The 13,182-nt window shown below is 50.6% G+C and overlaps 7 protein-coding genes across 7 annotated transcripts; 4 read left to right on the forward strand and 3 right to left on the reverse strand.

Moving 5' to 3' along the window:
* Positions 1-140: 140 nt before the first annotated feature.
* On the forward strand, positions 141-989 carry HOO65_030783 (uncharacterized protein; the record flags this gene model as incomplete). Its single annotated transcript, XM_071000487.1, has 1 exon — positions 141-989. The coding sequence occupies one exon, from the start codon at positions 141-143 to the stop codon at positions 987-989; it is 849 nt and encodes a 282-aa protein (XP_070860462.1).
* Positions 990-1,712: 723 nt separating this feature from the next.
* Positions 1,713-3,179, forward strand: HOO65_030784 (Transcription initiation factor TFIID subunit 7; the record flags this gene model as incomplete). The annotated part of the gene is made up of 1 exon (XM_071000488.1): positions 1,713-3,179. One exon carries the CDS (start codon positions 1,713-1,715, stop codon positions 3,177-3,179), a length of 1,467 nt encoding a protein of 488 aa, XP_070860463.1.
* A 493-nt stretch (positions 3,180-3,672) lies between these two features.
* Positions 3,673-4,333, reverse strand: HOO65_030785 (mitochondrial 54S ribosomal protein mL54; the record flags this gene model as incomplete). The annotated part of the gene is made up of 2 exons (XM_071002401.1): positions 3,673-3,929; positions 3,991-4,333. 2 exons carry the CDS (start codon positions 4,331-4,333, stop codon positions 3,673-3,675), a joined length of 600 nt encoding a protein of 199 aa, XP_070860464.1.
* A 668-nt stretch (positions 4,334-5,001) lies between these two features.
* HOO65_030786 (NADH-ubiquinone oxidoreductase 12 kDa subunit) lies at positions 5,002-5,483 on the reverse strand (the record flags this gene model as incomplete). Its single annotated transcript, XM_071002427.1, has 2 exons — positions 5,002-5,117; positions 5,258-5,483. 2 exons carry the CDS (start codon positions 5,481-5,483, stop codon positions 5,002-5,004), a joined length of 342 nt encoding a protein of 113 aa, XP_070860465.1.
* A 685-nt stretch (positions 5,484-6,168) lies between these two features.
* HOO65_030787 (cutinase negative acting protein) lies at positions 6,169-7,859 on the forward strand (the record flags this gene model as incomplete). The annotated part of the gene is made up of 3 exons (XM_071002098.1): positions 6,169-6,753; positions 6,836-7,413; positions 7,490-7,859. The coding sequence occupies 3 exons, from the start codon at positions 6,169-6,171 to the stop codon at positions 7,857-7,859; spliced, it is 1,533 nt and encodes a 510-aa protein (XP_070860466.1).
* A 1,050-nt stretch (positions 7,860-8,909) lies between these two features.
* Positions 8,910-11,243, reverse strand: HOO65_030788 (Mitochondrial intermediate peptidase; the record flags this gene model as incomplete). Its single annotated transcript, XM_071000489.1, has 1 exon — positions 8,910-11,243. The coding sequence occupies one exon, from the start codon at positions 11,241-11,243 to the stop codon at positions 8,910-8,912; it is 2,334 nt and encodes a 777-aa protein (XP_070860467.1).
* Positions 11,244-11,854: 611 nt separating this feature from the next.
* On the forward strand, positions 11,855-12,850 carry HOO65_030789 (apolipoprotein O; the record flags this gene model as incomplete). The annotated part of the gene is made up of 3 exons (XM_071002310.1): positions 11,855-11,881; positions 12,011-12,103; positions 12,176-12,850. The coding sequence occupies 3 exons, from the start codon at positions 11,855-11,857 to the stop codon at positions 12,848-12,850; spliced, it is 795 nt and encodes a 264-aa protein (XP_070860468.1).
* Positions 12,851-13,182: the final 332 nt, after the last annotated feature.

A 13,182-nucleotide genomic window follows, 5' to 3' on the forward strand; every position in this document is an offset into this window, starting at 1 on the left:
TTTGTGCGCCGAAAACTTTTCTCGTACAAGGTTGCTCCAACTCCATGTAGCCAGATCACCATTATTTTTTTTTTCCTATACTAACTATAATCTGGTTATTCACCTCGCTCTCCATACTCTACCATTGTGACTCTGTGAAGATGGTCGCTGCTTCTAAGAAAGGAAAGGCTAATGTATCAGCAAAAGAGCCCAAGGGCCCCACGACGAATCCCATCAACAACACCAAAAGCGAAAGCCAGTGCCGATATCAGGTTCCGGCTAACGATGATGAAGCCTCAAAACATTTACAAGAATTCATCTCTGAAGCCGATCAGCCTGATGTCCTTAACTTCGCATACAAGGCTAAAATGCTGCATCAAGGTCAACGTATCGGCGAGAACATCGATCAAATGAAGACTACCCTAGCAAATATAGAGTCTACCGAAGCATACACAGCAAGCCAGCTCTCTTCTTTGACCGCCTACGAGGAGGATGCCCAAGAAAAGCTCTCATCTCGACTCGATGATATTGGGTCAACTGTCCGGAACACATCCAACGATGTCAAAAGCTTCCAATCCACAATGACAGAATTTGGCGCAACTATGTCCAAAATCGAGTTTCTGGAGAGCCAGATTGCGAACTCAGTTTCTGAGAAACTCACTTCCCACCTAGAGACCTTAACAGCCGAAGTCAGGGAGCCAGAACAGCGCCTTTCAAAGGAGCTTGTATCACATTTAAAAGAGACATATGCGAAAATTTCGAGCTTGTCAGACACCATGGAAAACATGGAGATGAAAACAAATACATTGAACTCCCGCCTTGAAGCAGTCCTAGAAACAATTCCCAAAGAGCTGCAGTCTTTACGCAACACTCTCAAGGAAGCGAACACATTCCAACTGCTACCGACTGAGAACAAAGCTGAGCCAAAAGAAAAACAGACGCCTCAAAACTGCATGTCTGCCTACAAGTATCTCCCATCGGTATTGGTGAACAGTCTAACTAACAGATAAATTCCATCTAGCTTCAACGACACCACGACAGACTCGGCAATACGAAGAATGGCGGGACTACTATGCCAACTTTGCACGCATGCACCGAAGAACATCCCTGCCAGATATTGACTTTATATGGCTTTTCCTAGACCACATATCCAACGATGAGCTCGCGCTCCGCATACAGCGAAATATGTGCACTGCGAGTTGCACCAAGGCATACGTTAAGCTACGGCGGCAGCCTAAAGGGAGGCGAAAAATAGATATATCGCCAAAGCTGAGCTGGGAAGCAGTTAAGACGGTGGTGAAGTGTGCGCGACCCCCGTTTCCGAAGTTTGCGTAGTAATTAGTATCGTTGTGGTTGTTATCATTGCTTCAGTTCTGGGTGGTCGTTGAGCATTAAGTGGCTCCCTTAGTTTGGTGGTGCCCGTTATGTCACCTATTGTGGGTCCTGCCGATAAGATAAGGGGCAAGGATGCTGCCGTGCTTTGCGAACGCGACGGAATTTATTGTCGACTCAGTCTTCTCTCTTTTCTATACAGCCTAGTGTTCATTGAAGCGTTTCTCTAATATTCAATCAACAATATAAATGCCCATAGATAACTCTCTTAACCGAAATATTGCGGCTTTTGAATAACCTGATTCCATTTGCCGACTCCTAATTCGAATACTCGCATTTATTCTCTCATCTCTTGCCTCACCCACCTGTGCTGCTTGCAGTATCATCTTACTTTCCTCAAAATGTCGGAGCCTCATCGACCAGTTTTGAAAATCCATCTTAATACCGGTGCTCGACATCAACTGCCTGATGAAAGCAAGACGACGACTCCTACTGGCACAGCTCCTGGTCGCCTAATTCTGAAGTCAAAGCGGGCATCTATAGTTACACCTACCGAAATCCAAAGCACACCCAACCTGCCTCTTACGACTACCAAAGCCGGCCGTTTATTAAAACCCAGTGCAAAGAAGCGCGAACATGACGAATACGGCGATGAAGAAATCCCCATCACTGTGGCGGAGCCGCCCTCGAAACGCAAGAATACCAAGCAGAAGCAGCTCAACACCAGAGTAAAGTTGACATCACGGCGTCCGCCTATGCGGCCGCCGGGAGATGGCTATGACTCGGAAGCTAGCGACCGCGAAATCGACCCGTCAATCGAGGAGCAAATCATATTCCGCATGCTTCCCGGCGAGCACTGCGAGTACATTCGCAAGGCCGTTGAGGAAAACAAAATCTGCTCACGGAAAGATGGCGGTGCAGATTTCCGTATCCGCTGGCTACCGGAAGATACTCGCCGCGCTATTGTTGGCGTCAAAGGGCGGCTTTTTGTAGCTGTTTTGCTTGATTTGCCGACAATTACAGAGGGCATGAAGTCATGGGACCGCAAAACATTCATGAAGTCGACAGATATCTCGCAGATCTTGTTGGTATGGAAGACAGTTGCTAGTGAGGAAGAGGCTAAGACCACGCCACTGCCGCCCATGGTCGAATCAGGATTCAAGTGGCCCCACGGTTTGACTCCTCCTATGCACGACTGTGTAAAGCGCCGCTTTGCCAAGATCATCAGCCGCAAGGAAATCGAGGACAAAGAAGCTGAAGTGGAGCGTTTGCTCGCTGCTGATAGAGCCTCACTAGGCTCACGCTTTGAGTGGATAGACGATCGCCGACCCAAGACACCTGCCGACGAATACATGGAGGACGAGGATGAGGATGCCGAAGGCGATGTCGATGACACCTATTTCAGCGAAGGTGGTGTTGAGGATGCTGAGGGCGAGGAGGACCACATGGACCTTGAAGCCCTCTTTGAAGCTGAGCTGGCTGCTAATGATGGTGAAATGGCAAGTCCGGCAACCAATGCCGATGGCATCACACCTATCACAGCTGTCGGAAGCACACCGACCACACAAGTGCAGGGAAGCATTGAGCGGGAGGAAGAAGCAGAGTCTGACGATGATGATGACGATGACGATGATGACGATGATATGGATGGGAACGAGTCTGAGAATGAAGAGGTTAACAACTTCAAGGAGGAGATTGCCGAACTCAAGGCCCAGCTCAAGCTCAAGGAGGCTGATCTTCTCAAGCCCCACGTGGCTAACTCGGCTATTTTGAAGAAGAAGGTCCAGGCCAATATCAAGAGTCTTAAGGACGAGATTCGACTCAAGATGTCGTATATTAACCAGGAAGAAGACGAAAATGAAGACTGAAGGGAGAGAAGCTAGGATCTGGGCTGCTTTACTTGTTTTACTTTGGCGTTTTTGGGAAGGAGGAAGGTAACATTTAGCGTTTATCTTCGACTATGCATTACTACGAATTGCACTCTTGCTTTTACTTTCTCATAGTTAGCTGCTTTTGTTTTGAAAACAGCTCTATTTGCTATCTTTTAGATACCCGGGGTGGCGAGGCTATACAGACTTAGTCCGGTCAGTCTGTGCTATAAAAGTTATTAATATAAATTGACTCGTTCACATGCTGTATGTGCTCAAGCAGTTGTGTGTGATTTTCTTCTTTGAATTATTGTACAAATGGTTAGAGCACCCGTGGTATACTACATCTCTCCCCAGCCAAGTAGGAATCTAACTCGTCATCTTCGTCTGTGTCGTTGATCCGAAAACGCTCTGGAACAGAGCTCCATGGTATGCATGGCCTTATCCCGCGTTTCACGCACCTTCCCATATCCTCCTTATTGCTAGTCTAGGTTTACATGGTATTGAGGTAGTTGGCCTCCTTGATCTTGGCCTTGCGGTCCTTGCGTAGAGCCTTCTTGAGCTTGGCGCGAGCCTCGGCAGCCTCCATTGAGTCGTCGAAGCCACCCTCGAGCGAGCCGGGCAAGTTGATTGATTGCTCGTGTAGGGGGATCTTGGGTGCCAGGGCAGACATGTCTCCCGAGGCCATCAGGTCAGCCTCTATTTGTCTGGCTTTCTTGGCGGCAATACGACGCTGTTTCTTTGATTTCGCTACAGTACCATGTTAGTATATCTAGTGGTGTTTTATTGTTAGGACTTTCCCTGCACGTACAAAACTCAATAGCAGCCAGGTCCTCGGACTCGTCCTTGACTCTTTCCTTAACCTCTAGACACTTCCACAGCCACGTAGGGTACGCTTCGTCAGGAAGGGCCACCGGGTCTTGCTGGCCATTGAGAAAGTTGAGGCCTTTTAGCACCGTGCCGGCCGGGCATGATGATGTCGAGTTGTTGTCTAAAGCGGAGGTGCCCGTTTCTGAAGGGGTTGTTGTCGTGGCTTCTGATGAAGCAGCCTCAGTAGTTGCGGAGAGACGCAAGGAGGAAGCCGAGAAGGCGCGGAAGACAGCGGGCTGGCGGGCCGCAGTCGAAGCCCGGACTAGGCAGTTCCGGAGTATCATTGGGGTTGTGTGATATATCTAAGCGAGTTAGTAGGCTCGGGTAGGTTTGTGAGCGTCACTCTTAGCTCGATGGAAATAGGCTTGTGACAAACAGTTCAACCCGCTGATGGGGAAAATCTGCGTTGGAAGTCGCCAGTTGATAGGTCCAAAGGATTAGCCGCTAATATGTAATTTTTGGGGCATGCTATTGGTCAGCTAGACGCAGCACGAACCCTAGTAATAAATAGGGTTGGTTCAACAGTATTTCCGAATGATGTAATCTTCATAAAATTCAGCAAGCAATGTAATAATGGTTCATGTTCCGCAAGTGAAATTGGAAGGTATTAAAGAGCTTAATGATTTAGGCATGTTCATTGTAACCAAGCCATCGTAGTCACTGCTGATATACAAAGAGCAGCTTAGCTGTGTCTAGGCTTGTAGTGACAGCAAAATCTCGCATTTAAGACAGCTATCTGCTTGTTCACTAAAAAAACAGGGGAAGCCTGACAAGGACAAAGGTTACGGCGTCTGGGATCGCAGGCAGGCTCGCTATGAAGACTTGGAGGCTGGACAATAAAGCAACTGGTAGCTGGGAGCCGATGTGGCATCTGTACTGGCGTGTTTCTGGTCCGGGCCGCTGCAGGCGCGGAGAGAAAGCCTGGAGAGACGGGATGATGGGAAAGAAGCGTCTACTGTTTTTCCTGCTTCTTGATGTAGTTGAGTTGTTGGAAGAGCGGGCCAGTGACCTTTTTCTCCTTGAGCAATGTGAGGTAACGTTCTAGAGGTGGGAGGGAGAAGGCATGTTCTTGTTAGTAGGCAGTAGCGAATTGAAAATGATAGACAAGGCGTTCAATATCAGCAACACGGCGGCCAGACGTATGCAGTATGCTAATGCAATCTAGTCATTGCTAGAACATGGGGGACTATGGGCAGACGGAAACTAACCTCTTAGCTGGCCGCAGTTCTCAAGGTGGTTGACGCCCTCGCGCATGTAGCACTTGCCCAGCTCCTCGCCAACCAGACGAACCATCATGGCTCCGACCCACTGCTCGCGAATGATGGCATCCTGGGCGGCCTTGAAGGCATTGTGGTCATCATAGTCGACACCATCAAAGGTGGGGGGCACCTTGGGCTTCTGGGCCAGGAACATTTCAGACTCGGGGGTAGGCATTGTGATGAGCTGGTGAGACGTGACAATGACGGTTGATTGGTTTGGATGTGCGCTAGAGGGGCGGAAGAGAGCGTTTGCTAGAGACGGGTTTCAGAAGAGCTGATGGCAACTATTTCGACGGCGGCAACGAGCGAAAGACCCGGCGATTCTGGGCTGTCCTAAGCTTCTAGTTGTGCGGATAATCCTCGGTAATACATTTCTAGAGACAAGGCTGGGGATGACTTTTATTGCCTAACGCACAAGGCAGAAACAAAGAAAAAAAATACACAGATGATAAGGTAGAGAAAAAAAAGAAATTAAGAGCTTTTGCTGCTGCACTCCACAGTAGCGCTGATATACAACAAGGCCCACTTGCGCAATCCTTCCTTTCTCTTATCTTGACCGCCTTCTAGTTGGACCCGCTAAAAAGTTTAGGACCCACCGCCCAACGGCAGAAAAAAATTCACCCGGCCAACCTTGTCGCAAAGCTGGCGTAGTTTAAAATGTAGCATATCTGCTCTTTGTTCTGTTCGAGTTGTGGATGAAAAACTTTTCTCCTACATCTCTCATTCTTCGCCGTTCCCATTCTGTTGTTTGATACCCCTCAGAGTTGTGACTTTTTTTCTCATTTCCCTGTTTTTCATTGTTCTCTGCATACTCTATCCTCTTGATTATTCCCCATCTACACATACACACAACCGCAAACATGGGCAAGTCCAAATCTGCTGTCAAGTCTTCTAAGAAGGCTGCCGAGCCTGTCGTTGCTGTCAAGGCCGAGGCTGTTACCAAGCCCTCTAAGAAGTCTAAGGTTGTCGCTAAGGTTGTTGAAGAGAAGAAGTCTAAGAAGTCGTCCAAGAAGAGCAAGAAGGAAGAGTCTTCCTCCGAGTCTTCTTCTGAGTCTGAGAGCGAATCCGACTCTTCCGAGTCTGAGGAGGAGAAGCCCGCCCCCAAGGCTAAGGGCAAGGCCGCCGCTAAGGCTGCCGCCAAGAAGGCTGAGTCTTCTGACGAGTCTAGCTCCGAGTCCGATTCCGACTCCTCTGAGTCTGAGGCTGAGAAGAAGCCCGCCCCCAAGGCCAAGGGCAAGGCCGCCGTTAAGGCTGCTGCCAAGAAGGCTGAGTCTTCTGACGAGTCTAGCTCCGAGTCTGACTCCGAGTCTGAGGAGGAGAAGAAGCCCGCTGCCAAGAAGGAGAAGAAGGCTGAGTCATCTGACTCCGAGTCTGACTCCGACTCCGATTCTAACTCTGACTCTGACTCAGAATCTGGTGATGAGAAGCCCAAGAAGGAGGCTAAGGTACGTTTTCCACTCTCATTTCTCCTCTTGTCCACCATACCTATTTTGTTGAGACATACTAACGCTTCAATCTCTGTTCTAGAAGGCCGAGTCTGACGATTCCTCCGACTCTGATTCTTCCGATTCCGACACCGAGATGGAGGAGCCCAAGAAGGAGGAGTCTAAGAAGCGCAAGGCTGAGGAAGATGTCGAGGTCGAAGCCCCCAAGAAGGCCAAGACTGAGGAGGCCGAGGGCAGTGCTACTCTGTTCGCTGGCAAGCTGAGCTGGAACCTGGATGATGATTCTCTGCGCGATGCCTTCAAGGACTTTGCTGGTCTGCAGGGCGCTCGCGTCGTCACCCACAAGGACTCTGGCCGCAGCCGTGGCTTCGGTTACGTCGACTTCGACACCCCCGCCAACGCCGCCATTGCCCTTGAGGCCATGCAGGGCGCTGAGTTGGACGGCCGTCCCATTTTCCTAGACGCCTCCTCCAGCAAGCCTGCCGCTGGTGACAACCAGGGCCGTGCCCAGGACCGTGCCAAGCGCCACGGCGATGTGGTTAGCCCCGAATCCGACACTCTCTTTGTTGGTAACCTGCCCTTCGAGGTCTCCCAGGACGAGGTCCGCGAGTTCTTTGCCGAGGTTGGCGAGGTCACTTCAGTGCGCCTGCCTACCGACCCGTAAGTCTTCTTTTTTTTCCCTCGATATTATCTTCGTGCTCTACCTTGTCCACATGCTAACGAACGTCTCACATAGTGAGTCTGGAAACCTTAAGGGCTTCGGCTATGTCTCTTTTGGCAACATTGAGGACGCCAAGAAGGCGTTCGAATCTAAGAACGGCGGCTTCCTCGGCCCTGGTCGTGCCGCTCGTGCCGTGCGCCTAGACTTCGCTAGCCAGCGTCCTCCCCGTGAGGGTGGCGGCGGTGGTCGTGGTGGCTTTGGTGGCGGTCGCGGTGGCGGTCGTGGTGGCTTTGGTGGTGGCCGCGGTGGTGGTGGCCGTGGCGGCTTCGGTGGCCGTGGCGGCGGCCGTGGCGGTGGCCGTGGTGGTTTCGGCGGTGGCCGTGGCGGTCGCATTGATGCCGGCAGCTCAGCTACCGGTGCCAACAAGATCACCTTTGACGACTAAGCGCGTCAAGAAATTGTGCTGGTGGCAAGGTGATGCTGGTCTTAGAGAGTGAGCGTGAGGACAACTAATATTGGGCCTTGGAACCACAAAAGAGCTGGCTGTACAGCAGGAGGGAGAAGCTATTTAGAGCGGGTGTCTGGTCACGCACTCGCTTCACAGTTGAGTGTGGCTGGCGGCGTCTTGACTTGAGGGCCATTTATTACCGTGGGCTTTAACGTGTGGGCTTTTGACGTGGGCTTTTATCTATGAGGCATTCTGTGGGCTGCTATACTCGTGGGCAAGGAACATATACCCGATATGATATCAGATCAGCGGGGGCGTTGGGCTTTGAGTTCTGAGGGCACCTGGGGGCTTAAGATGAGATAAACACCTTCTCCAAGCGAATTCGTTGGCTTAGACCAGGATCCAGGGCATGGTGAGGAGGAAGACAGGAAATGGCCAGTCAGACCTTCTCCTCGTTCATTCCTTGCTATCTTCTGTATCCCGGCTTACAGTGGGCTCTTTGCAGTATCTTCTTATTCCGTGTTGGCTCTTGAGGGTTTTAGAGGTGCGATGAGGCTGTCTCTTGGCGAGACTCGAGCATTTCCAAACAAAAAAAAAAAAAGAAATTATACATCAAAAGCGAGCGTTGGGCATGGTCATCTGAGGGCTTTTTTCTTCTTTGGCTTTTTAACTGAGGGATGTTTTTTTTCTTCTTTCTATCATTTCTTTTAAATCTTTTTCCTTCCCGCTTTCGTTCTAAGGGAAATACTTATTTATTATTCTTCTTTTTCTTCATACGTCACAACATCTGCATTAGGGCTTCTACGGCGTTGGTGGATAGTTAAAAAAAATAGATATCATTAGTGTACAATTTGTTGTTAGTTTCTGTGACTTGTGTGTGTGTGTGTGTGTGTGTGTTATGTAGTACGTATGCAGGGACCGTGAGATTCTAAGTACTGTAATTGTAAGTAATGTCCATAAGTCCATAATTCCCATATCTAGTCGTACACACTCCCCTCCTCTTATCTTTACCCATCATCATCAGTCTTCTATCTTCTCCCCTCCCCCCTACTTGGCAACGTGGTCGTCTTTGATTCCCCAACTTCCCACTATTGCCATTGCCTCCTCGCCTCCATCTCTCAGCCGCTCATCCCGTAACGTGTCTGCCACACAGTGCCATGGGTCACGGCTTCCACCCCATTTCAGCAGATTCTCCTTGAGCCACTCGCCGTTCTCACGGCTAATGGCAGCCCCGTTCTCGCCAGCATCAAACACTTTCCTCCACACACGCTCTGCCAGCACACGATCAAACAAATAGCTGTAGTATGTAGCACCATACCCAAACAGGTGGCCAAAGAAGCCCTGCCAGCACGTCGATGGCGGGTCGGCCGGACCCACAGAATATTTGGTCTCTAGCTCGTGGAAGATGCGCGTCGATTCAAACCCTGGCTCCGATGCAGCGGATGAATGGTAGGCCTGGTCCAGCATTGCGAGAATCAACTGGTGCTCGGTGTCAAGCCCCTCGAAGCGCTTCATGAGCCGGATCTTGTCAACCACCATATCATACGGAAGCGGTGCGTCCGTTTGCCAGTGTCGTGCAAAGAGGCCTAGCACCGTGGGATCGGCTGCAAAATGCTCCATTAACGTGGATGGGAGTTCTGCAAAGTCAGTAGCACAGCGAGTGCCGGCGACATTCTGGAAGGACGTCCGGGCTAGAATAGAGTGAATAGCATGGCCCATTTCATGGAATAGTGTCTCAACCTGGTAAAAAGTCAAAAACGCCGGTTCATTACGACCCGAGGAGTTTTTAGGAAAGTCGCAGATCAGTGCAATTGTAGGTAGCTGCTGGACCTTGCCGTCATGAGATGCCGAAGCCATGCCATCATTGGCAGCCTGTTCCGGCGTATCGAAGCTCGGCAAATCAATGTTGCTGTTGGCGCCCCCGTACATGCCCATCTCCTGGGCAACATCGGCGATTTCCTGGGCGAGCATTTCACGCGAGCATCTCACTGTGTAGTGTGCGGGATTTGGTGACTTCCCAGGCCGGTAAAATAGGTCGCAGTAAAGGACAGCAAGCTGGCGGCCTGAATCATCGATAACATCCAAACGCCGTACATCTGGATGCCACGTCTCGCCCGGTTCGGACTCAGCAGGCACTAGGCGGATGCCATAGAGGCGTGTGAACAGACGAGACATACCTTGCATCACAGTGCCCACCGAAAAGTAAGCTGAAAGTTGGTCGTCATGCTTGGCCTTGCTATGCATGTCTGAGCGAATGCTGTCTATGCAAAAGTCTTTGTCCCACGCATTGAGTTCGGCTGAATCGTCATTAACTAACCGGCGCTTGCGCTCAAGGAGAGTAGCCACCTCATTCTCGATGGTTGGTACATTATGTTGCTGAAGAGCAGACAAGAATTTCATCACCTCGGAAGGGGTCCTGGCCATCATCCTATCCTTGAGAGCATGGTGGGCATAGCTCTCGAATCCAGCCAGAGTGGCAAGCTCGGCACGCTGGCGAAGCATATTTTCGAGGTTGCGGATTGTTCCAGCCGAAGCAGTACGACTAGAAATGTAGATGGACTTTCGCACATCACTATCACGCACGCTACGCATGGCAGCAGCAGACTCGGCGCTCATCAGAGGAAGCTGGAGCTGGCCATTTACAGTCAAGTCCGCTGCCATGCGAGGGTGCAATCCCATGAGCCGCGACGACGGAAAAGACAAAGCCGGCACTGCAGGGCGAGCCTCGGAGATGAAGCGGCTGCCCGACTCGCTAATTTTTTGCGAAATATCGACAAAACGCTGGCGTTGCCTCCGCGGCAAATGGATGCCTGACTTCATAAAGTCACTCTTCAGAATTGCTGCCACCATCTTTTCTTCCTCGGACCAGGAGGCCGTTACCTCCGGCATTTCCATAGCCGCCGTGAGCTGTTCATTGATGCCACGTGTTGTGTTGAGTTGGTTCATATAGTGGTACGCCATAGCCCAGGCATCCGAGGCCGCAGCTTGGATGCTGGCATCTGGATGTGTAACTCTCACAAAGTCGCAGAGATCCAGTACTCTGCACAGGAGATCGCTGAGCCGGTCCAAATCTCGTACAATGCCCTTGTAGCTCTCCACGCTGTTGAGCGCCAAAATCTTGTTGACTATACCCTGGGCCCGCTTGATGTTGATTTGTGAGTAAGCCAGAAATCCTTGTGGGTTCGTAAGGAAGCGGTTCTTAAACAACCCAACGCTCTTGCGCGTCCAGCTAGCCAGAGATAGCCTCAGTGTTGAAGCGCCGGTATCGAAGACCTCTCGTAGCAACGAATCATCATGGGCGCCAGATTCAGAGACGTCAACAGGGCCTACCGATGCTGGCGATACGGTAGAGAGACTTCGGTCTTTTTGGAGAGCTGGCATCGAGCTCGGGTTAGCCCTTCGCAGGTCTGGGCATCGCGCTAGCCCCGTCGATACTGATCTAGTGAACATGTGTGTAGAGGATCCTCTCATCGGCGCTGAGGCGATCCACTGCCTGCTTGCGCATTGCGAGCACACCCATTGCCGGGATGCAGCACCTGCTCTAGTATAGCGAACTCTGATCATAGTAGCTACATGTGAGCAAAACTATACAGATCTTGTGCGAAAAAAAAAAATATCTTCATACAGGAATTTTCTGTCAGTGTTCAATGCTCATTCATTATTGGCTACCCCGATCAAGCAAGTAAGTTTCTTGCCGCTTGCCGTTCGTTTGTCAATGCCCCACTTATTTCAACTTTGCTCTTTGCCGGGAACGGGGCAAGTCAGGAGCGCTCAAAGTATGTGTTTAGCCGTTGTTTAGCCGACTAGCGGACCTCTCCTCCCAGTCCAAACCTCACGTCAAATCCCATCACCAAAGTTTTTGGCTGTCTCGGTTTTCCACGCCGGGTCTCTTTTGGAGCTTTGGAATTCGAATCCACCCGTAGACTTTCTGTCTCTCTTCTCCTTCCTTTTTTTCTACTGCACGCACTACTATCACGTGCGTTCTTATGACAATGGCTGCTCGAGTCTTTATGAGACAGGTAAGAAACTCTCGTTTTGTTTCTGTGTGAAGCTTGCTTGACCCTCTCTCTTCCAAGTCATGCCACTGATATCCCATCGCTGCTTCCTATGGTGCAATGCTAATTTGCCTGTCTTCTCCTCCTCTGTAGAGTGCCGTGGCGCCTCTGGCAGCCTCAACCCTTCTTGCCGGCTTTGCCCTGCGCCCCGAGACGGCCTACGCCGAGACATCCCAAGAACTAGTGGTATGTAACATTTCCAGGACTGCCTCTGCTTCCTACTTTTAGCTAATAGTCTATTGCCTTTTTCTCATATAGTCTTCCCGCAAGCCCATCTATGATGATGCCTCTGTCCCCGCCATTGCCGCCGCTACTTCCAAGCCTGCTGCTGTCGCCCCTACTACGGCTACGCCTACTAAGTCGTTTTTCTCCTCCTCCTCCTCCGAAACCAGTCGCGCCAACAGACCCGCCCGCGGTCCCTCTCCTACCGATAGACTTGCCGTGCAAATCGGTAAAGTCCGCTTGTTGCTTCACGGCTATGTCGTCAGTGCTGAAGATGCTGTCAATAACACCATGGCCAAGGCCTTTTCACTGGAGCAGTCATTCACCGGCACCATTGCGTCGCTGGCCCCTGCCAAGGAAACAGGCGAAAAGATCCTGCCTGGTGCTGTCTACGTTTTAGTTGCCGCCATGTCGGGCAGCATCGTGGCCCGCAACCGCAACATTGTGCTGCGCACCCTAGCACCTTTAGCTTTGGGCATTGGTGCATCGTGGACTTTCCTACCTGTTACATCGCGTAATGTCAGCGATCTAGCTTGGAAGTACGAGCAGCGTTTCCCTGGTGTTGCTGAGAGCCACATCAAGATGCGGGAGAGTATCCTGCGTGGTATTCACTTTGCCAAGGTCCACAAGCAGGTTGGCCTACAGTACGTCGACGATACGGTGACCAGCGTTAGAGAATCAGTCGAAGACTGGGTGAAACAGGGCAAATAGACACAACCGCTTCGTTTTCTTTCTTTGCGAGCCCCAAAGCTTGGGGGGATAAAGAGGGGAGCTGAGCCGGAAAATCAAGGAATCCCCAAGCATAAAAGAGCACCCGCCCCCTGTGTACTGTACTATAGCTACCGTTTGTTTGTTATTTCATAGAGACTACTTGCGGGCATTTCATCCCCTTATATTCAATAATTATACAGGTAGCCTCGTCGTTATAGTAGGAAGACCAGTAAGCGTTCACATGGAGTATTGTTTGGACATTTCATGTCAGTTTGTATTACTATGTGTAGTGTTTATATATCTATAAGATGAATACTTCCCAATCAACTCTC

The sequence above is a fragment of the Ceratocystis lukuohia genome (genome assembly GCF_044167205.1).
Source record: "Ceratocystis lukuohia strain C4212 chromosome Unknown Supercontig3_pilon, whole genome shotgun sequence".
NCBI classification, from domain to species: Eukaryota; Fungi; Ascomycota; class Sordariomycetes; order Microascales; family Ceratocystidaceae; genus Ceratocystis; species Ceratocystis lukuohia.